Source organism: Rattus rattus, chromosome 10, assembly GCF_011064425.1.
Source record: "Rattus rattus isolate New Zealand chromosome 10, Rrattus_CSIRO_v1, whole genome shotgun sequence".
Lineage (NCBI taxonomy): Eukaryota > Metazoa > Chordata > Mammalia > Rodentia > Muridae > Rattus > Rattus rattus.
Window position 1 is genome coordinate 94702466 of NC_046163.1, and position 24395 is coordinate 94726860.

Below are 24395 nucleotides of genomic sequence, written 5' to 3' on the forward strand. Positions count from 1 at the left end.
ATGGCAGTGTAATTTAAAGTGCTGTGGATGAAGCTGAAATGAAATGCATTTACTAACAGTCTCTTCCAAGCCATTATCCACTTTGTGACTGTACAACTCACTTAAAGGTTTTAATTTGGCTGTTAGAGTATAGGCATCGTTAGAATAAGCAGTTACCAAAAGCCATTATAATTCAGGATATCACATGCATTATATAGATAGTAACCATTCCTACTTTAATATTTTTTAATGTTCCTACTTTAATAATATCCTTATTCAAATTTTGTGGATATTTTTATGTTGAGTTAATACATGCATGTACAATTATTTAAAAAGGTGTTTGTTTGCTTGCTTGTTTGTTTGCTGGGAATACAGTTCATTGGTGGAGTGCACACTTGGCATGTGGAAGCCCTGGGTGCATTTCTCAGAGCTACCAAACTCCCAACAGACTGTTTCTGCAGATCAGAACATATGTGATTAGCTCTTTCTTTACATGATTTATGTGACCTATGCAGCAGAACACAGAATTTACAGAAAAATATGTAGAAAACTATAACAGTAGGACCTTGGCTGTGGTGTGGAAAGACATGGAATTGGTTGGCAGTTAATGACTAAATATGAATGTCTAAAACTTCAGTAGACATTAGATGTGGATACAGTGTCACCATATCTATGTGCTGCACCTAATTCTTATGAGCTATGTATTTCCCTACACATCTGCCAAAAGCCAAGTAATTTAAGTAATGTGTTTTTATTTTCTTCTAAACATATGGACTTTATGATACCTAACTTTTCTTTAACTGAGGATTCATATTAAATTTTGCAGAATATTAGAGATTATATAAGTATGAGGTGGTTTCCCTAACTAGCAATCTTTACATAATCCTTGTATCACTCTATCCACATTTAGAACACAGGCATAGACATACTTGGGATATAGAAACATTTCCTTACTACAGGGATTAATTTTATTATTTGGGAGTGAGTTGTTTGAAACAGAGCACATTTTCATCTGTTCATATGCCCAGATAAACATGCCAGTATTCAAAGTTGGAAATGCATTTCCTGATTGACTTTGTTCCTCCTTAACCTACATGACCAAAGATGAGCAATAGTTCCATCTATGCAGAACTGTTTTTGTTGGCTTGGAACTGTTACCTTCTGGCCCCAACAACCTGTCTTTTGCTTCCCACTATACTGTATAAGACAACAAATGCATCTGAAATTTCTAGAATATTAAAAGGTACTAAAGGATACTAGAATAAGTGAAGTTTTAGAAATGCTTTAAGACTTTATTCAGTTCCACCTTAAATGTTAATTATTGATTACTGTAGGAAAGACAGGTAAAAAATTAGGTATTTGTCTACTTCCAAGTAGACAAGATAGATAAAAGATAAAACAGATGAGTTCACATTTGTTAAATATTTGTAATGAGGCATTAAATGAATCTACATTTACAACAAATTTCAGAAATATAGATTTAGATGTATATTTAAAGAATATAATTAAGCCTCTTCTTTCATGTTTTTATACTTCTCCCTGGAAGATGAGAAAATCATTAAAAAATGATTTGTTTCATTTCTATAAAGGAATATCAGGCAAATTCCCATGATTCATGCAAAAGTCATATTTAGGGAACTCAAATATGATGATAAATTTATTATTTTGCTGGTCTAAAGCTGTTGATATAAATATCAAATATGATTCAGAAATTAAATAAGCATTTATTTGATATTGGAAAATTTTAACATATTGATTTTATTTGTAGATGTGGATGAGTGCTCTCTAAAGCCAAGTGTCTGTGGCACAGCTGTGTGCAAGAACATTCCAGGAGACTTCGAATGTGAATGTCCCAATGGCTACAGATATGATCCCTCATCAAAATCTTGTAAAGGTAGACTAAGGACGCTGTCACTGCTCATGGTAGAGATGGTGGGTTTGAACCCTGTGTTAATACCAGACAAAGCAGTGCTTTTGCTAACCCCTGATGTGGCTTGGTTGATTTGTGATTACAGGCTTTCTTACAGAATAGAAATACCAAGTAAGACTCATGGTCTTTTGGGGTTTAATATTACTCATCCCATTTAATACAGCAACTTATTTAATACAGCAATTAGACTCCCTTGTTGTGAAAGCAAAACGAACACATTTTTATAGCCTAAAGATAACCTTAAAAGAAAACTTGAATAGGAAAGGAAAAATTCATATAGACAAGGATAAATGGCACAAGCTTTAGTTGCGGGACTGAAACCATGAGCCCTCTTAGCACCTTAGATTTCATTCCACATATTTTTAGTCTTTTTTTCTGTGCATGTATAGGTTTAGAATAGAAAATTGGAGCTGGTGAGATGGCTCAACAGTTAAGATCATTGCAGAGGCTCTTGCAGAGGATCTGGATTGACTTCCCAAAGCCCATGACCTAGGCTCCCAACCACTGGTCACTTCAGTTCCAGTTGGTCTGACTCCCTCTTCTGGCCTCTTCCCATGCCTGTGCATACACGGCGCACATATATATGTACTCAGATGCACACATATGCATACAAAATAAAATAAGGTAAATAATAATGAGAAAGTTGAAGTGAGACATTTATTACCTGGATTGATATTATAAGGGAGCTCTAGAAAGCTGAATATTACAGATCTGTGATGCCAAGACCTATGGTGAAGACCAGCCCTTTTGGATGCTACAGTCTCTTTGTAAGGTTACCACAGTGTCAGTGTGGATGCCTTGGGTAGCTTAAATTCATTATGTCTGCTTTTGCTTTAGATTGTTTATGAATTATCTCACATATTCCTTTAAATATTTTATTAAAAATTCAAACCAAATTAACAGCATATCTAAAACTAATCATGTCAATGATAATAGAACACACTGTATGATTGTAATGATTTTAAAGCAGAGAGCTCAGTGACACTAATCAATCACTGTACCTCTGCAGCCTCCACATGACACTGTTTTCAAAACTCCAAATACAAACCATGAAGCAGATATGAGCTCTCTCTTAATGGTTTTCTTATTACAATCTGGTACTCTAATGAACCTTTCTGTCCTGGAGTTTATATAAATGAAAGTGGTTTTATAATATATGGACTTTTTTTCTAATTGTTTATAGTGCTGTTGAAATGTGGAAGCATTACTTCACACTTCATCCACACTCATACGTCTGCTTTTCACTGTTTCTCATGGCAATTTCTGTAGGAAACTTAGGAGTTCTGATTCTCTGAAACAGAGATAAGCAGGGTCCGGATTATAACAGAGACTTCCTAAATTCAGATGGGTGTAATGAAGGAGTTAGGTGCTAGTTTATATTCATAGAACCTCCACAAGTCGGGTCCTTGTCTTGTTAATTAACCCTAACCCTAACCCAAACACTAACCTTAGCCCTAGCCCTAACTCTAACAAAGGCAAATCTCATAGACCACAGGGAAGTTAAGTGTTAGAAAGGAATTTATGATGAGCTCATAGGTAGTGTTTAAGAGGATGCAAATGAGCAGAGCTTCTGTGGGCTAGCAGCCACTCCAGAATTGGGGTACCACAGGTAAGACCAACTTTTCTGCTGCAAGTGACCTGCCTGGTGAACTCAAGACACAGGCCCACAGGAACAGCTGAAGACCTGTAGATATTCCTATCTACATGCCTGAAAGCTGAACACTCTGTCCCCATAACTGGCTGAAAGAAAACAGGAAAACTGGTCTACAGCACTCCTGACACACAGGCTTATAGGACAGTCTAGCCACTGTCAGAAATAGCAGAACAAAGTAACACTAGAGATAATCTGATGGCGAGAGACAAGCACAGGAACCCAAGCAACAGAAACCAAGACTACATGGCATCATCGGAGCCCAATTCTCCCACCAAAGCAAACACGGAATATCCAAACACACCAGAAAAGCAAGATCTAGTTTCAAAATCATATTTGATCATGATGCTGGAGGAATTCAAGAAAGACGTGAAGAACTCCCTTAGAGAAACACAGGAAAACATTAATAAACAAGTAGAAGCCTACAGAGAGGAATCAAAAAAATGCCTGAAAGAATTCCAGGAAAACATAAATAAACAAGTAGAAGCCCATAGAGAGGAGACACAAAAATCCCTGAAAGAATTCCAGGAAAACACAATCAAACAGTTGAAGGAATTAAAAATGGAAATAGAAGCAATCAAGAAAGAACACACGGAAACAACCCTGGATATAGAAAACCAAAAGAAGAGACAAGGAGCTGTAGATACGAGCTTCACCAACAGAATACAAGAGATGGAATAGAGAATCTCAGGAGCAGAAGATTCCATAGAAATCATTGACTCAACTGTCAAAGATAATGTAAAGCGGAAAAAGCTACTGGTCCAAAACATACGGGAAATCCAGGACTCAATGAGAAGATCAAACCTAAGGATGATAGGTATAGAAGAGAGTGAAGACTCCCAGCTCAAAGGACCAGTAAATATCTTCAACAAAATCATAGAAGAAAACTTCCCTAACCTAAAAAAAGAGATACACATAGGCATACAAGAAGCCTACAGAACTCCAAATAGATTGGACCAGAAAAGAAACACCTCCCATCACATAATAGTCAAAACACCAAACGCACAAAATAAAGAAAGAAAATTAAAAGCAGTAAGGGAAAAAGGTCAAGTAACATATAAAGGCAGACCTATCAGAATCACACCAGACTTTTTGGCAGAAACTATGAAAGCCAGAAGATCCTGGACAGATGTCATACAGACCCTAAGAGAACAAAAATGCCAGCCCAGGTTACTGTATCCTGCAAAACTCTCAATTAACATAGATGGAGAAACAAAGATGTTCCATGACAAAACCAAATTTACACAATATCTTTCTACAAATCCAGCACTACAAAGGATAATAAATGGTAAAGCCCAACATAAGGAGGCAAGCTATACCCTAGAAGAAGCAAGAAACTAATCGTCGTGGCAACAAAACAAAGAGAAGAAAAGCACACAAACATAACCTCGTATCCAAATATGAATATAAAAGGAAGCAATAATCATTATTCCTTAATATCTCTCAACATCAATGGCCTCAACTCCCCAATAAAAAGACATAGATTAACAAACTGGATACGCAACAAAGACCCTGCATTCTGCTGCCTACAGGAAACACACCTCAGAGACAAAGACAGACACTACCTCAGAGTGAAAGGCTGGAAAACAACATTCCAAGCAAATGGTCGGAAGAAGCAAGCTGGACTAGCCATTCTAATATCAAATAAAATCAATTTTCAACTAAAAGTCATCAAAAAAGATATGGAAGGACACTTCATATTCATGAAAGGAAAAATCCACCAATATGAACTCTCAATCCTAAATATCTATGCCCCAAATACAAGGGCACCTACATATGTAAAAGAAACCTTATTAAAGCTCAAAACACACATTGCATCTCACACAATAATAGTAGATTTCAACACCCTACTCTCATCAATGGACAGATCATGGAAACAGAAATTAAACAGAGACGTAGACAGACTAAGAGAAGTCATGAGCCAAATGGACTTAACAGATATTTATAGAACATTCTATCCTAAAAGCAAAAGGATATACCTTCTTCTCAGCTCCTCATGGTACTTTCTCCAAAATTGACCATATAATTGGTCAAAAAAAACGAGCCTCAACAGGTACAGAAAGATAGAAATAATCCTATGTGTGCTATCAGACCACCACGGCCTAAAGCTGGTCTTCAATAACAATAAGGGAAGAATGCCCACATATACGTGGAAATTGAACAATGCTCTACTCAATGATAACCTGTTCAGGGAAGAAATAAAGAAAGAAATTAAAGACTTTTTAGAATTTAATGAAAATGAAGGTACAACATACCCAAACTTATGGGACACAATGAAAGCTGTGCTAAGAGGAAATCTCATAGTGCTGAGTGCCTGCAGAAAGAAACAGGAAAGAGCATATGTCAGCAGCTTGACAGCACACCTAAAAGCTCTAGAACAAAAAGAAGCAAATATACCCAGGAGGAGTAGAAGGCAGGAAATATTTAAACACGGAGCTGAAATCAACCACGTAGAAACAAAAAGGACTATACAAAGAATCAAGAGAAGCAAGAGCTGGTTCCTTGAGAAAATCAACAAGATAGATAAACCCTTAGCCAGATTAACGAGAGGACACAGAGAGTGTGTCCAAATTAACAAAATCAGAAATGAAAAGTGAGACATAACTATAGATTCAGTGGAAATTCAAAAAATCATCAGATCTTACTATAAAAGCCTATATTCAACAAAACTTGAAAATCTGCAGGAAATGGACAATTTCCTAGACAGATACCAGGTACCGAAGTTCAATCAGGAACAGATAAACCAGTTAAACAACCCCATAACTCCTAAGGAAATAGAAGCAGTCATTAAAGGTCCCCCAACCAAAAAGAGCCGAGGTCCAGACGGGTTTAGTGCAGAATTCTATCAAACCTTCAGAGAAGACCTCATACCAATATTATCCAAACTATTCCACAAAATTGAAACAGATGGAGCACTACCGAATTCCTTCTATGAAGCCACAATTACTCTTATACCTAAACCACACAAAGACCCAACAAAGAAAGAGAACTTCAGACCAATTTTCCTTATGAATATCGACGCAAAAATACTCAATAAAATTCTGGCAAACCGAATCCAAGAGCACATCAAAACAATCATCCACCATGATCAAGTAGGCTTCATCCCAGGCATGCAGGGATGGTTTAATATACCTAAAACCATCAACGTGATCCATTATATAAACAAACTGAAAGAACAAAACCACATGATCATTTCATTAGATGCTGAGAAAGCATTTGACAAAATTCAACACCCTTTATGATAAAAGTCCTGGAAAGAATAGGAATTCAAGGCCCATACCTAAACATAGTAAAAGCCATATACAGCAAACCAGTTGCTAACATTAAACTAAATGGAGAGAAACTTGAAGCAATCCCACTAAAATCAGGGACTAGACAAGGCTGCCCACTCTCTCCCTACTTATTCAATATAGTTCTTGAAGTTCTAGCCAGAGCAATCAGACAACAAAAGGAGGTCAAGGGGATACAGATCGAAAAGAAGAAGTCAAAAATATCACTATTTGCAGATGATATGATAGTATATTTAAGTGATCCCAAAAGTTCCACAGAGAACTACTAAAGCTGATAAACAACTTCAGCAAAGTGGCTGGGTATAAAATTAACTCAAATAAATCAGAAGCCTTCCTCTACACAAAAGAGAAACAAGCTGAGAAAGAAATTAGGGAAACGACACCCTTCATAATAGACCCAAATAATATAAAGTACCTCAGTGTGACTTTAACCAAGCAAGTAAAAGATTTGTACAATAAGAACTTCAAGACTCTGAAGAAAGAAATTGAAGAAGACCTCAAAAGATGGAAAGATCTCCCATGCTCATGGATTGGCAGGATTAATATAGTAAAAATGGACATTTTACCAAAAGTGATCTACAGATTCAATGCAATCCCCATCAAAATACCAATCCAATTCTTCAAAGAGTTAGACAGAACAATTTGCAAATTCATCTGGAATAATAAAAAACCCAGGATAGCTAAAACTATCCTCAACAATAAAAGGACTTCAGGGGGAATCACTATCCCTGAACTCAAGCAGTATTACAGAGCAATAGTGATAAAAACTGCATGGTATTGGTACAGAGTCAGACAGATAGAACATTGGAACAGAATTGAAGACCCAGAAATGAATCAACACACCTATGGGCACTTGATTTTTGACAAAGGAGCCAAAACCACCCAATGGGAAAAAGATAGCATTTTCAGCAAATGGTGCTGGTTCAACTGGAGGTCAACATGTAGAAGAATGCAGATCGATCCATGCTTATCACCCTGTACAAAGCTTAAGTCCAAGTGGATCAAGGACCTCAGTCCCGTGCTACGTCTCGCCAACAGGAACGACGCGGCACACACAGGATCCTTCTGCAGAAAAGCTTTAATGCGTCTTGAGAGGGAGAGCATAAGCTTACAATGCGGAGACGCCGAGTGAGGAATAACCGTCCCCTATATAGGAAACTATCCTCGCCTAGGACGTGTCACTCTCTGACTGGTCGCTGCCAATTATGCCAGATGATGTACCAAACGTACGTGTCCCTTTGAGTAGGGAAGTTACCAGGCGCCTCAACCCCTTTTTACTAGGTGCGTTCTGCGGATGCAGGTGCCATCTTGTAATGGAGTATGTGAGGACAGCTCCTCACATATGTGAGGACAGCTCCTCGGACAGCTCCTCACATCTGTGAGGACAGCTCCTCGGACAGCTCCTCACAGACCTCCACATCAAACCAGATACACTCAAACTAATAGAAGAAAAACTAGGGAAGCATCTGGAACACATGGGCACTGGAAAAAATTTCCTGAACAAAACACCAATGGCTTATGCTCTAAGATCAAGAATTGACAAATGGGATCTCATAAAACTGCCAAGCTTCTGTAAGGCAAAGGACACTGTGGTCAGGACAAAACAGCAACCAACAGATTGGGAAAAGATCTTTACCAATCCTACAACAGATAGAGGGCTATATCCAAAATATACAAAGGACTCAAGAAGTTAGACTGCAGGGAGACAAATAACCCTATTAAAAAATGGGGTTCAGAGTTAAACAAAGAATTCACAGCTGAGGAATGCCGAATGGCTGAGAAACACCTAAAGAAATGTTCAACATCTTTAGTCATAAGGGAAATGCAAATCAAAACAACCCTGAGATTCCACCTCACACCAGTGAGAATGGCTAAGATCAAAAACTCAGGTGACAGCAGATGCTGGCAAGGATGCAGAGAAAGAGGAACACTCCTCCATTGTTGGTGGGATTGCAGACTGGTACAACCGTTCTGGAAATCAGTCTGGAGGTTCCTCAGAAAATTGGACATTGAACTGCCTGAGGATCCAGCTATACCTCTCTTGGGCATATACCCAAAAGATGCCCCAACATATAAAAAAGACAGGTGCTCCACTATGTTCATCGCAGCCTTATTTATAATAGCCAGAAGCTGGAAAGAACCTAGATGCCCTTCAACAGAGGAATGGATACAGAAAATGTGGTACATCTACACAATGGAATATTACTCAGCTATCAAAAACAATGGCTTTATGAAATTGTAGGGCAAATGATAGGAACTGAAAATATCATCCTCGTGAGGTAACCCAATCACAGAAAAACACACATGGTATGCACTCATTGATAAGTGGCTATTAGCCCAAATGCTTGAATTACCCTAGATGCCTAGAACAAATGAAACTCAAGGCGGATGATCAAAATGTGAATGCTTCACTCCTTCTTTAAAAGGGGAACAAGAATACCCTTGGCAGGAAGAGAGAGGCAAAGATTAAAACAGAGACTGAAGGAACACCCATTCAGAGCCTAATAAAACATGTGGCCCATACATACAAGCCACCCAATTAGACAAGATGGATGAAGCAAAAGAAGTGCAGACCGACAGAGCCGGATGTAGATAGCTCCTGAGAGACACAGCCAGAATACAGCAAATACAGAGGCGAATGCCAGCAGCAAACCACTGAACTGAGAATAGGACCCCCGTTGAAGGAATCAGAGAAAGAACTGGAAGAGCTTGAAGGGGCTCGAGACCTCATATGTACAACAATGCCAAGCAACCAGAGCTTCCAGGGACTAAGCCACTACCTAAAGACTATACATGGACTGACCCTGGACTCTGACCTAATAGGTAGCAATGAATATCCTAGTAAGAGCACCAGTGGAAGGGTAAGCCCTTGGTCCTGCTAAGACTGAACCCCCAGTGAACTATACTGTTGGGGGGAGGGCACCAATGGTGGGAGGGTTGGGAGGGGAACACCCATAAGGAAGGGGAGGGGGAGGGATTAGGGGGATGTTTGCCCGGAAACCGGCCAAGGGAATAACACTCGAAATGTATATAAGAAATACTCAAGTTAATAAAAAAAAAAGAAAAAAAAAAGAATTGGGGTACCACTGAGTTGCTTGATTAGGGGCTTACTGGAGGACTTCTGGCAGAAACTGTTGAAAAATGGGCAGTGTGTGTCAGTCTAGTCACCTGCCTCAATATCTACTTCAGGTCTCAGAGGTCCAGTTTTGGTCACAGCCTCAGATACAGCTTCTAGGCAGCTGTGTAAAAGGAGAGGCAAGATAAAAAAAAAATCAGACCAGAAACAAAAACTCCCAAACTCTGGCATTTCTGGAGCCTCCAACAATGACAAGATCATGAACGTTTCTAGCCTCTGGCCAAGGATAAGCATCAAAGTTCTTGTCCTTAAAGTGCCTGAGCAGCTTCTATTATCTGCTGTCATCACTATTGTCAGGTGTTTTATTGCCTAGATTGTAGTTAAATTTGCTAAAGGACAGATTTTTAAATGTTTGATAAATGAGTACACATATATCTTATTTTAATATTATATCATAATTTTAATGCATTTGAAGTATGATTAACTCTGGAAATGTATCTTAAAGTATTTAAAGAGCATATATTATATGATAACATTAATAAGAATTTCATAAATTTATAATAGGGTATATCAAATGTAATTTCAAGAAGTTTCCATTGCCTGGGAATAGTTTTTAGCTTAGACATGTTATTGCTAGGTGGAGAGTTGGGGACAGATTAGTTAAAATATTTCAAATTATGGAAGGTAATAGCACAGGGAAGTTTGAGAAACACAACGAACATTAATATATGCCATTAAATTTACGGTCACAAGCTCTCAATATTACCCAACACAACCACGACAAATATTCATTTTTTATGGTCATACTCTACTATGGAAAAAAAAGTGATGAGTCAAATTTGCACTCTCTTCACTTAGAAATACCAACTGGTGTGGACGTATGATTAAATCAACAAGTACTAATACGTGATATGATCTCCAATCTGAATCAAGAGAGTGAAATATAGTTACTCTAAAACGTAAACCAAAGGTATTTAATTTGTTGGAAGATAAAGGATTTGTGAGAGAGGTAGAGTTGGTTTTGTCAAAGCATCTCGGTGATGAAGAGAAGAGAATGTGGAAAAGGTGGGCATCATCACCAGGGAAGAGGAAATGAGCTCATGCGGCCAATGCATTGATCCATTATATAGAAGGACACTGAACCTGAAAGTCAGAGATCAATGGCAAATGACCAGATAGCAAATGAATGGGTAGAGAACTTGGTCTAGATATGTGTGGTAGACAGTCCTGAGGATCTGAGTTATTAGAAAGAAGCAGAAACTATAAAAGGTGATAGATCGGTTAAAACAGCAATGACTGGGAAGAGTTCTAATTGTCGCAGGTCTAGAGCCTAATTATAATTTATCTCAGGCGAGTTCTCTAATAGCCACCTCTGGTTAGACTCAATATCCCATGACTAACAGATAGACTCTCTTGGGAATTCATAAACTTAACAAAACCTTAGCTTTGACAAACAAAAGGTAACATTTGATGTCTATCCACTTTAGGTTTTTAATGTTTTCACTAGTGTATTTAACAAGTACCTTGACTTGTAAATTTCTTTGTTCTCTTACTATTAAAAAATCCATTAAAGGGCTCTGTGTTGGAGCCTGAGATTTATGCTCACATCAGTCTGTGTCCTTGGACAGTATTACTCCTATTTGATTAGAAAATAAGCCATTCCTTATCTCTTTTGAATAAAAAACAATATGACCAGTATTAATTGTCGTCTTACTATACTATTAGAAAGAGCTTGATGTTTTGTTATTGTCACTTTATCCCCTGATTTAACTTTTAGTCCATTAAGGTCAGCTTTCCTTCCCTTCATTCTCTCTCCTCCCATGTCTTCACTTTTAGCTTCCTGTTTTCTTCTCTTTTACAGTTATTCTTTATTTTCAAAACAAAGAATTGGGAGATGATTTTAATGAAATTCTTATAATCACAAATATCAGTGGGGGCCCTGAACAATGTTTGTTTAAGTTGCAAATCGGAAAATTAACGTAATTACTACACTATTATTTATTGAGAATGAAAATGATAAAAATTGTTTTGAATATATACATAAAAATGGCATTTGCAGTTCCCTGAAACTTCTAGGTCAAATGTTTACATATGCTGTCATGGCCATTCTGTTTTCTAAGGAACTGGATCTGTGTCTATTGGGCCAAACATTTAGAAGCTATGAAGGGTTCTTCTCTTTTCATCTTAGATGTCGATGAATGCTCTGAAAACACCTGTGCTCAACTGTGTGTCAATTACCCCGGAGGCTACTCTTGTTACTGTGATGGGAAGAAAGGATTCAAACTTGCCCAAGATCAGAGGAGTTGTGAGGTAAACCTTCTAAATCCCAAACTTCTTACGGAGCTGGGGATGGTGGTGCAGACTTTTAATCCTAGCACCTGGCAGGCAGAGGCAGGAGAATCTCTTAGGTTAGCCTTGTCTACAGAGTGAGTTCCAGGACAGTCAAGGCTACACAGAGAAGTGAGAAAAAAACAATCCCAAACTTCTTCCCTGTTTTCGGAAATGAGAGATCCAGGTGTTACAAGGATCCCTGGTCCTTGGCCTAATGATCATCATTGAAAAGTTGAAATATAGAACACAATGTGGAAGATAGGCGAGTTCATTATTGAATAGGGAAACATATTCACAGAGGGTAAGAGTGGTAAGTAGCCAGAGAAAACATTGCAGATCTGATGGATCAGAATGAAGAACATTCTCACAAGGTGAGAGTAGACAATTGCTAGATAGAATGTTGTGTCCTTATGTATGTAGTTTAGTCTTCCTTCTCTTCCTTTTCTTCTTCTTCTGTATCTTTTTAAAGACGTAAAATCTCTAGAACAGACAGCTTTCCCTAGTGCCATTTTCCTGCCCACATGGTTGGCAGGCCTATCTGGCTGACTCTCCCTTGAGAGGGCAATGGTATGCCTTTGTTCTCTGTCAGAAAGCCAGATAGTTATCTGTTATGAAGTGGTAGGATCCTGGAGTCTTAACACTTGCACTTTAGATAGTTATCAAGTAATGACCTCTCTGCATGTCTGTGGCATGTCTCTCCTCCCAGCCTTCCTGATTGGGCTCCGCTCTCATTTCTCTGGCCAGTAATTAATGTCTGGCAGATGGACTCTGGTTTTCCAAGGAGCTGATTATAAAGAAGGCGTTCATCTCTGATGTCCTCTAGTTCCACTAAAAGGATATGACATAGAAATTAGTGAGAATATTTTATGGTGTCCTTCTGTTTCACATTCTGGCCAGTGTCCCCATTGCTTGATTGTGCTCATAAGTGTTCACATACTTCCTGGTGGAAACAAAATTGTCCAAGATTTAGTGAAAATAAATGTATCACAATTAAGAGACCGATTGTGTTCACCAGAGTGTCTCAAACACACTTTTAAACACTCACATTTAATGCATAATTAACCCAAGAGATCAATTGGCAGGAAGGTTTTAATTTTTCCCTTATTGAATAAACAAGACAACATCTGACCCCCCATCTCCCTCCTTTTTATTTCTTTTAGAAATAATAAGGCACATATGCTAGTGATTCTTTCTATTCTTGCAATTTAAAACATATAAAGGTGAAATTATATATGATTATGAAACAGATTGTTTAAAATACCTAAATAATGATTTCACTGAGTATAACTATGATTAACTATAACTGTATGTATGTACACACATGAGCGCATGGCACACATACACACAGACACACACTAACACACACACACATGATGATCATGAGTCAGTATAACCTCAGAAAAAATCATGCTGCCCAATGTGAAGAAGTATTGAGAAAGATCAGGAGAATTATGGATGTAAATAGTAATTCTGGGGCTACTCGAAAGGCCATGAGGTAGGATTTCTTATTCTGTAGATTAATTCCTTATTATTTCCATATGTCCTGTAGAAAATACCACTATTCACATTGGACTGGGTAGGAAATCCCCCAGGGAGGCCTCTATTTAATAACTGCAGAATTAGTTGTAAAAGCCCTTCATTGAATCCAAACTCTCATCTCTCAGTAACTTTCTACGTTAATGTTCCTATTGAACTTTAAGAAACAAATACTCGATAAAAAAAAAACAAAACAAAACACATGACTTCGTCATTTTTATGCAAATGTCTTAGAGACTGAGATGGTAACTTAGTTAGACTCCCTCCTGAGTTATCAGTATTCTCTTGAGTATCTAGATAGCACATTTTCCCTCACAATAAATAGTTTTTTAAATAGCCAAATGAATAATTTGTAGATATAATTAATGCAAGGCATTGTCCAGTTTATTGATGATATACTTGCTGGAACTTGATGAAAAAGTTTGTGTTTAGCACTGAGGTGTGTGCAAGAAATGCTAGATGATCTAAAGCCACACACGTGTATTCTGGAGGCTTAGTTCATGAGTTTTATGGGGAGAAAAATTATTTAAGGAACTGGAAGGCAATCATTGCTGTTTGCAAAGACATTCTATCGTGTGAGAATTTCAGAGACTATTGTGAATACTAAAGAGAGAAGACAGACAGCACATGTTAATCCACACCTTTCACTTTCTCTAGGGTATTCCAGTGTGCCTTTCCTTGGACCTTGACAAAAATTATGAATTATTATATTTGGCAGAACAGTTCGCAGGAGTTGTCTTATATCTAAAATTTCGATTGCCAGATATCACCAGGTGAGGAATCAAAGTCGGTGGGTAAGAAGTTGTACAGGTTTAATAGTTGAGTATAAAGGGAAAGCAGAAGACAGACAGCTGTAGATTTGTTATCAATGTGTTAACTTGGGTATATTACCACTTAGATGATCTTACATATACAGATTTCACACTAAAGCCTTTCAAATCTGCCCAGGCTGACTTTGCCAGTGCAAACTTACTTTACCCCATCAGGTCCCATTTCCCAGTGGTTACATATTTACTAAGAAGCTGGGAAGGGTGATCTAACCCTCCTGTGAAATGTTCATTCTTTTTTTATACATTATAAGTGAAAAAAATCATTGTATTGACGGAGTATCACTACATTCAATGTAATAAGAACGATTAACAAGGTGGCTTGAATAATGGACTAAAGAAATAGTTACTTAGTTTGGCAATTCAAATGCCTCAACTTTTGTTCTTGTAGTTAGATTGATGTTAGGGAGAGCGTTTTATGTGTGCTTCTCAGTCATGATTCTAACTTGTCAAATATATATACAGGTTAACTTCTCAATGTATACATGTCCAAACTATAAGCAATAAATTAGAATTTTCTTGTCTTACATGAACAAGCATTAAAATTTATTCTAAGGTTCACTTAAGTGATATGTTTTTTTGGATATTTCATGTTCTTAAATATCTGGTTTCACCACAAATATTTCACAAAATATTATTTTTAGTGATCAAGATTATAGGAAATTCTACTTTGCTATAAGAAAAAGGACAATAAGGGAGAAAACTGTTAAAATATATGTTTTTTTTCTTTGACATTATTTATGACAACTCATTTTTGAGTTGATATCTAACATTGGATCAGAATTAGCAAAACATTTTTCCAGTATTCTTAGTTTCTTCACTGATTTATTTATTTTGCACTTTCAGAAGTGTAGTATCTTTTTTACGTTACATATTAAAGGCACAAGTTGATGAAAATTTATAAAGTGGTTTGCTTGAAGCAAATCTCTTCAACTCTGTTTTCCATAACCAACTGCTTCCTTTTGCCCTGACAAATGTTGACAAATTCTGTCTTTTTTTTTTTAACTTTGCAGTACTTTTGAAACAGAATGAATGGATCCCCAATGTAATGAGTTAGGATGCAATGATGTATTCCAGCAAGAACATATGCAGAGCATGACTCTTTGAAATACCATTTAGCTTTATTTTTCAAAGAAAAGGAAATTATCTCCATAATAGGATCAACTTCTGGAAGATCATGACTAAACACAGATTTAATTTTTGGCAAGATAGTTCATTTTTAACATCAGCCAAATGCTTAGACAATTGTGTGGAAGGACTTAAGGTTTTATGCCAAAGGAAATAGTTCTTTTTTTAAAACATATAAGCAGGCCAGTGTAATCCTGTTACAGTGCTAGCATCCAACACAGTTCACATTCTATCTCCTTCAGATATTTTCTTGGAAATTCAAACTATGGGGATATTTGTTCTGCCTTCTTTTCTTTTGTTTCCTTTGAGGACAGTCTGTCCTCATTACAAATCTTGCCTTTGTGACTATTGATACATGAGATGGAATATCTATATAGGATTATTTTTTTGTTGGCTTATTATGAACAATGAGAAGTCCTAAGTCTTTAACTCAAATTCTTTTCCTTAGCTTACATGATAAACTAACTATACAACTATTTTTCCCTTTTCCCATTTGTCTTTGTTTTAAAAACATCTTTATTTAACTAGTGCCTTGAGGATCTTCATGCTGATTCTCATGCACACATTCTAAGGGGAGGCAAGCAGCCAACACACAGAATCCTTAAGATTGTCCTTCCTGGTAATAGCTGTACTGGACACATGCCCAGAAGTCTTGATAATATCAAGTTTTATTAAAGTACACTGTCCCCCAACAACTAGCTAGGCTGTATTTGTTGAGCTTAGCTCTTGTACATCCTCCCTCAGTGATTTATGCTATTACGACATGGGGAAAGCTTTAGACAGCTTTTCTCTTTCTCTTCCTTCTTTTCTCCTTTTATTTCCCCACCTCCCCTCCTTCAGTTCCGTCCTGTCTTTTCTGTGAAATTTTTTACGCACCTGAAAGGAGGGGCCCAGACTTTTCTGGCAGCCATTTTCCTCATGGTGGCTTAGTTCTTCTAGCTGCCTTTTGACACCACAATATGTTCCTACCCTCTTCTTCCTCATGAACTCATGGCCTTTTTAGTCTCTGGAAACCTTGCAAGACACAGTAGCATACTTAGAAGGAACAAAGGCACAGAGAGCACTTTGATTATGTCTCTCATGAGCTTGGTGTGTTATATAAACTGTTCAGGGCACCTTCAGTGGTTCTGTCTGGTCACATCGTTTTTGGTCAACCCTTGCGGCTGAGGTAAGGTAGGTGCTCCTTTTTAATGATTACAGGAAAGTTTACTTATATTTTTAATCATCTAAAAGCTATCCTGTGGAGCCTGTGCGTGATCCTTCTCTGAACTATGTAACGTCATAGGAATCATATGATTTTTGCCAGATAAACCAAGAATGTCATTGTAACATCTTTCACTAGTTACTCATGGATGCAGTGCACACATTCACATGCACAAGCTCATATATACATACACACATACATCCCTTACTCTTACATGTAGAGTGTATAAATATTCTTGTATACTTACATTAAATTAGTACCTGAAACATGCTCTCAAATGACATATCATGAATGAAAAAAATAGCATTGATTCATTGAGAAAAAGAGTACAAGAATAAAAAAGATGGAACCAGAAACAACCTGTGAACAATTTAATGATGATCCTTGAAATTTCTTTTTAAAAAAATCTTTTTAAATCTCAGGGCATTTTCCCCCTCCTTTAGTATAGTCCTGTTTGTGAGTACAAGGTGTGTGTGTGTGTGTGTGTGTGTGTGTGTGTGTTGGGGGAGCCTTTGAACCTTCTCTTTGTTTAGGTTTTCAGCTGAATTTGATTTTCGGACATATGATTCAGAGGGCATCATACTGTATGCAGAATCTCTCGATCACTCAAATTGGCTCCTGATTGCACTTCGTGAAGGGAAGATTGAAGTTCAGTTTAAGAATGAGTTTTCAACCCAAATCACAACTGGAGGCAATGTTATTAACAATGGTATATGGAATATGGTAAGTTTGGGATTTCAGAATTAATCTCTTTATTTTGATGCACTTTTTGTAAAATTATAATCTGATTGGTAAGTGGGAGCAAACGCACTTGCTATGTTATGACTTGCATTCTATACTCAGTTAATCTTGGTATGGATTTGAGGAAGTGTTCCATGTTGTATATTTGAAGTGCTCAGTTTCATGTCTTTAAATCTTTATTCTTTTTAGTAGTTGATTTTTGGATGAATTATTGGCTTTCCCCTGTAGGTCAGGAACCAGTTCTGCAGGTATAGTTAATTTAAAGACTGATCAAATAAAACCACCCTTAGTTGTCATGAGAATTTTTTTTTTAATTAGAGAGATGCATATAGTAGCAGCACCAAGAGATTAATTCAATTTTAAGTATATGTGTACAGATAAATAACCAGTGTTGAACAAATAGCATATACTTAGATTTAATAGCCAAAGCATGTTAACATTTTCATATAATAGTATCAATTTCTCTTCTATCAATAATTAAGTTAATCTTTTTAACCAGTTTAACTAAAAATGGGATTTTTATTAAAGAAAATATCACCCCTTTTTGACAGTGGGGAGAAGTGTGGGAGAGCCACAGCTTCTTTCAGCATTCTGCCATTCTTTCAAGGTCTCCACCTTAATGGGGAGCTCTTGGAGGTAAGGAAATAGATGGTGGGAAGTAGCTTCAGTTTCATGTTTTATATTCAGTACCTGTGATCATTGTTAGACTAGTATTTAGTGATATGTTTATGCTTTAATTTAAATCACCCTATTTAAAATTTACATAATATGTGAGTGTGTGTGTGTCTGCTTGTGTGAACCTATGTTTGTGTGTGTATACGTGTGGATGAGTATTAGCCTACCTGTGCACATGTGCTTAGTCTGAAGTCTGGTGTCTTCCTCTTGCTTTGTACTTTATTTTTTGAGCTGGGGATCTCTCACTTGGAGCTCACTGATTTGCCAAGACTAATTGCCAAATCAAATTTCAGGCATCTGTCTGTCTCTGCCTTCCCAGCACTGGAATTATTGATGTTCATCATATTAACCAGCAGTGAGTGTTAGGGAAACAAGCTCAGGCCTCCATTCTTGTGTGTCACTTTAACTGAAAAATATTAATTTATAAACTGAACATCTATTCCATAGCATTTGCTTTGTTAATTTTAAATTACTTCTGATTTTCAAAATATATTTTAAAATTAGATTAAAATTAAAACACATGATGCAGAATTGTTCTATGATTCATAAGAACTATGTAGGCTGTGTAGTGATTAAACAAACTATCATGGCTAAAAGTTAATGAAATAATGTTGCTTTATAAGTGATTTTGTCACCTATTTTGTATGATCCCAATACTAGTATCGTAACTTATTCAGTGGACATTTATTGAGCCTTATATTTGCTAATCCTTATTCTACCCGGTAAGCCTACAATGATGTGTGAAGCAGTTATTGTTCACATGAAGCTTACATTGTAATACTGAGTGGCAAATTATATATAAATTATGTCCAGTGCTTATGGATGCTGTGAAGAGGAAAGCACAGCAAGGTAATGGTGTGACACATAGTCAGTGAGCTTGTGAAATCAGAGAGAAGAATCTGATAACGTTACATCTGGGAAGAGACTTGAGACAGCAAGCCATGAAAAATATGGATGAGATTATAAAATGATTCTGTGCAATGTAAACCGCAATTTCCCAGTCCCAAGAGGGATGAAGATTTTGAGGTGTTTGACAAACAGCATGAAGATGGGTGAAGATGCATTGGAATGGAAAGGAAGAAGAGTTTAAAAACCACCAAGTCAGAACTGAGGTCTACAATATAGACCTTCTGGATAAAGGTCTCTGGGGACCATAGTGAAGACTTGGATTTTATGCTAAGTGGGAAGTCTCTCAATAGTTCTGAAAAGAGACAGAGTGTGATTTACATGGTAAAGAATGATTCTGATCAAAATCTGATGGCTTTTTGGAAGCTACTCAGTGAAGAGGAGGGTGGAGGTTGGGAGAGCATTGCGACTCCCCAAAGCAAAGAAGACTAGCTTTGGTTGGGAGTGCTCTTCGTGGGGTGGGGGACAGTGGATACATTCTGGGGACAATTTTTTATTGTAAGTCTTCATTTAATGTTCTGTTCGTGTTTTAAAATCATTTCAGGAATGTGTTATATGCAGTGTACACCTAAAGTTACAAGTGAGCCCAGCTTATGCATGCAGATTTCTACTCACATGGGTCACATGTACAGGTACAGGAATAAGAAGCATATGTCTTGAATTATAACCCAACATATTTTTAAAAACACAGAAATGCAAAAATTACATCTTGAAAATATTGAAGTGGTTTACACACCTCAAAAACCAAAAGTTGCTTTTAACTGCCGCACTTGGGATGCAAAGGCTTACTAATCAAGAACAGAAAGAAAAGCATAGCGTGTAGACACAGTAAGATATAAAACTGTTCTCATTCTCTTTGGCTTATATTGATTTCTTGACAATTAATTGCTAGCCACTTGAGTCCTGTAGCTGTCACACATCTCTGGGAGCTCCTAGGGGTCCAGGTTAGTTGACACAGTTGACCTTTCCTATGGGTTGCCATCCCCTTCAGCTCCTTCGATCCTTCCTCTAACTCTCCCATAGGGCTCTCTGACTTCAGTCCAATGGTTGGCTGTAAGTAGTTGCATCTGTCTCAGTCAGCTGCTGGTAGAGCCCCTCAGAAGACAGCAATCCTGACTGCAAGCACAAAATAGATACAGCAACAGTAATAATGTCGGGGATGGGTGCCTGCCCATGGAATGGATCCCAAGTTGGGCCTGTCACTGTTCAGCCATTCCTTCATTCTCTGCTTCACTTTTGTCCTTGCACGTATTTTAGACAGGAGCAATTCTGGGTCAAAAATTTAGAAGGTGGGTTGGTGTCCTTAACACTGCACTGGGGGCCTGTCTATCTACTAGAAGTGTTCTCCTCAGGTTCCATATCTCCACTCACTGTTGGACATTTGGCTAAGGTCATCCCCACTAAGTTCTGGGAGCCTGTCACATCCCAGGTCTCTGAGACTTTCCAGATGTCCCTCTAAGCCCCACATATAGGAGAAGACTAGAGAGAAACCCAAAGGGCTAGGAAAATGAATGGAAACAAGCATTTGATTTTCAGGAAGTTTTCTATTTTGAAAAAAATACAATTTGTATAAGCTATTCAGAATCCTGGACATTGATTTCTTATGATTTGTATTATAAACTTATTACTTTATTGATTCCGTATGTACAATACAGCAGTTGCTTAAAATTTTCCTCAGGTAAATAGGTTCATGTTTCTTTTGGAAATTGTTTACTATATTGCATATGGGATTATAATTAAGAATGTTAGTTATTTTTTAATAAGATGTGCTTTTAATTTGAGATCAAGATCTAACACCTTAAGATGGTGTTTTTAAAAAAGAGAAGAAAAGCACACAAACATAATCTCACATCCAAATATGAATATAACAGGAAGCAATAATCACTATTCCTTAATATCTATCAACATCAATGGTCTCAACTCCCCAATAAAAGACATAAATTAACAAACTGGATATGCAATGAGGATCCTGCATTCTGCTGCCTACAGGAAACACACCTCAGAGACAAAGACAGACACTACCTCAGAGTTAAAGGCTGGAAAACAACTTTCCAAGCAAATGGTCTGAAGAAGCAAGCTAGAGTAGCCATTTTAATATCGAATAAAATAGATTTTCAACTGAAAGTCACCAAAAAAGATAAGGAATGACACTTCATATTCATCAAAGGAAAAATCCACCAAGATGAACTCTCAATCCTAAATATCTATGCTCCAAATACAAGGGCACCTACATACATAAAAGATACCTTACTAAAGCTCAAAGCACACATTGCATCTCACACAATAATAGTAGGAGATTTCAACACCCCACTCTCATCAATAGACAGATCACAGAAACAGAAATTAAATAGAGACATAGACAGACTAAGAGAAATTGTGAACCAAATGGACTTAACAGATATTAATAGAACATTCTATCCTAAAAAAAGGATATACCTTCTTCTCACCACCTCATGGTACTTTCTCCAACATTGACCATATAATTGGTCATAAAACAGGCCTGAACAGATACAGAAAGATAGAAATAATCCCATGCTTCCTATCAGACCACCACGGGCTAAACCTGGTCTTCAATAACAATAAGGGAAGAAGGCCCACATATACATGGAAGGTGAACAATGCTCTACTAAATGATAACCTGCTCAAGGATGAAATAAAGAAAGAAATGAAGGACTTCTTAGAATTTAATGAAAATGAAGGTACAACACACCCAAACTGATGGGACACAATGAAAGCTGTGCTAAGAGGAAAACTCATAGCTCTGAGTGTCTACAGAAAGAAACAGGAGAGAGCATGTATCAGCAGTTTGACAGCACACCTAAAAGTTCTAGAACAAAAAGAAGCAAATACACCCAGGAGGAGTAGAAGGCAGGAAATAATCAAACTCAGAGCTGAAATCAACCAAGTAGAAACAAAAAGGACCATAGAAAGAATCAACAGAACCAAAAGTTGGTTCTTTGAGAAAATCAACAAGATAGATAAACCCTTAGCCAGACTAACGAGAGGACAGAGAGAGTGTCTCCAAATTAGCAAAATCAGAAATGAAAAGGGAGACATAACTACAGAATCAGAGAAAATTAAAAAAAATCATCAGATCCTACTACAAAAGCCTATATTCAACAAAACTTGAAAATCTGTGGGAAATGGACAATTTCCAAGACAGATACCAGGTACCGAGTTAAATCAGAAACAGATAAACCATTTAAACAACCCCATAACTCCTAACAAAATAGAAGCAGTCATTAAAAGTCTTCCAACCAAAAAGAGCCCAGGTCCAGATGGGTTCAGTGCAGAATTCTATCAGACCTTCATACCAAACCTCATACTAATACTATCCAAACTGTTCCACAAAATAGAAACAGATGGAGTGCTACTGAATTCCTTCTATGAAGCCACAATTACTCTTATATCTAAACCACACAAAGACCAAACAAAGAAAGAGAACTTCAGACCAATTTCCCTTATGAATATTGATGCAAAAATACTCAATAAAATTCTGGCAAACCGAATCTAAGAGCACATCAAAACGATCATCCACCATGATCAAGTAGGCTTCATCCCAGGCATGCAGGGATGGTTTAATATACAGGAAAACCATCAACGTGATCCATTATATAAACAAACTGAAAGAACAAAACCACATGATCATTTCATTAGATGCTGAGAAAGCATTTGACAAAATTCAACACCCCTTCATGATAAAAGTCCTGGAAAGAATAGGAATTCAAGGCCCATACCTAAACATAGTAAAAAAAGCCATATACAGCAAACCAGTAGCTAACGTTAAACTAAATGGAGAGAAACTTGAAGCAATCCCACTAAAATCAGGGACTAGACAAGGCTGCTCACTCTCTCCCTACTTATTCAATATAGTTCTTGAAGTTCTAGCCAGAGCAATCAGACAACAAAAGGAGATCAAAGTTATCCAGATTGGAAAAGAAGAAGTCAAAATATCACTATTTGCAGATGATATGATAGTATAGTTAAGTGATCCCAAAAGTTCCACCAGAGAAGTACTAAAGCTGCTAAACAACTTCAGCAAAGTGGCTGGGTATAAAATTAACTCAAATAAATCAGTAGCATTCCTCTACACAAAAGAGAAACAAGCCGAGAAAGAAATTAGGGAAACGACACCCTTCATAATAGTCCCAAATAATATAAAATACCTCGGCGTGACTTTAACCAAGGAAGTAAAAGATCTGTATGATAAGAACTTCAAGACTCTGAAGAAAGAAATTGAAGAAGACCTCAGAAGATGGAAAGATCTCCCATGCTCATGGATTAGCAGGATTAACATAGTAAAAATGGACATTTTACCAAAAGCGATCTACAGATTCAATGCAATTCCCATCAAAAAACCGATGCAATTCTTCAGAGAGTTAGACAGAACAATTTGCAAATTCATCTGGAATAACAAAAAACCCAGGATAGCTAAAACTATCCTCAACAATAAAAGGACATCTGGGGGAATCACTATCTCTGAACTGAAGCAGTATTACAGAGCAATAGTGATAAAAACTGTGTGGTATTGGTACAGAGACAGACAGATAGACCAGTGAAATAGAATTGAAGACCCAGAAATGAACCCACAGACTTATGGTCACCTATGGCCAAAACCATCCAATGGAAAAAAGATAACAATTTCAGCAAATGGTGCTCGTTCAACTTGAGGTCAGCATGTAGAAGAATGCAGATCGATCCATGCTTATCACCCTGTACAAAGCTTAAGTCCAAGTGGATCAAGGACCTCCACATCAAGCCAGATACACTCAAACTAATAAAAGAAAAAGTGGGGAAGCATCTCGAACACATGGGCACTGGAGAAAATTTCCTGAACAAAACACCAATTGCTTGTGCTCTAAGATCAAGAATCAAAAAATGGGATCTCATAAAACTGCAAAGCTTCTGCAAGGCAAAGGACACTCTTGTTAGGACAAAACGGCCACCAACAGATTGGGAAAATATCTTTACCAATCCTACAACAGATAGAGGGCTTATATCTAAAATATATAAAGAACTCAAGAAGTTAGACCGCAGGGAGACAAATAACCCTATTAAAAATGGGATTCAGAAAAAAATGGAGTTCAGAGCTAAACAAAGAATTTACAGCTGAGGAATGCA

The 24395-nt window shown here is 37.3% G+C and overlaps 1 protein-coding gene across 1 annotated transcript in view; it reads left to right on the forward strand.

The window, feature by feature from the left end:
* Nucleotides 1–24395, forward strand: part of Pros1 (protein S) — a 53894-nt gene that overhangs the window by 13285 nt on the left and 16214 nt on the right. The window contains exons 7-10 of the mRNA XM_032915355.1: nt 1748–1873; nt 12115–12236; nt 14451–14566; nt 17486–17675. Coding sequence (XP_032771246.1) covers nt 1748–1873; nt 12115–12236; nt 14451–14566; nt 17486–17675 — 554 coding nt within the window. The remainder of the gene's footprint in view (nt 1–1747; nt 1874–12114; nt 12237–14450; nt 14567–17485; nt 17676–24395) is intronic.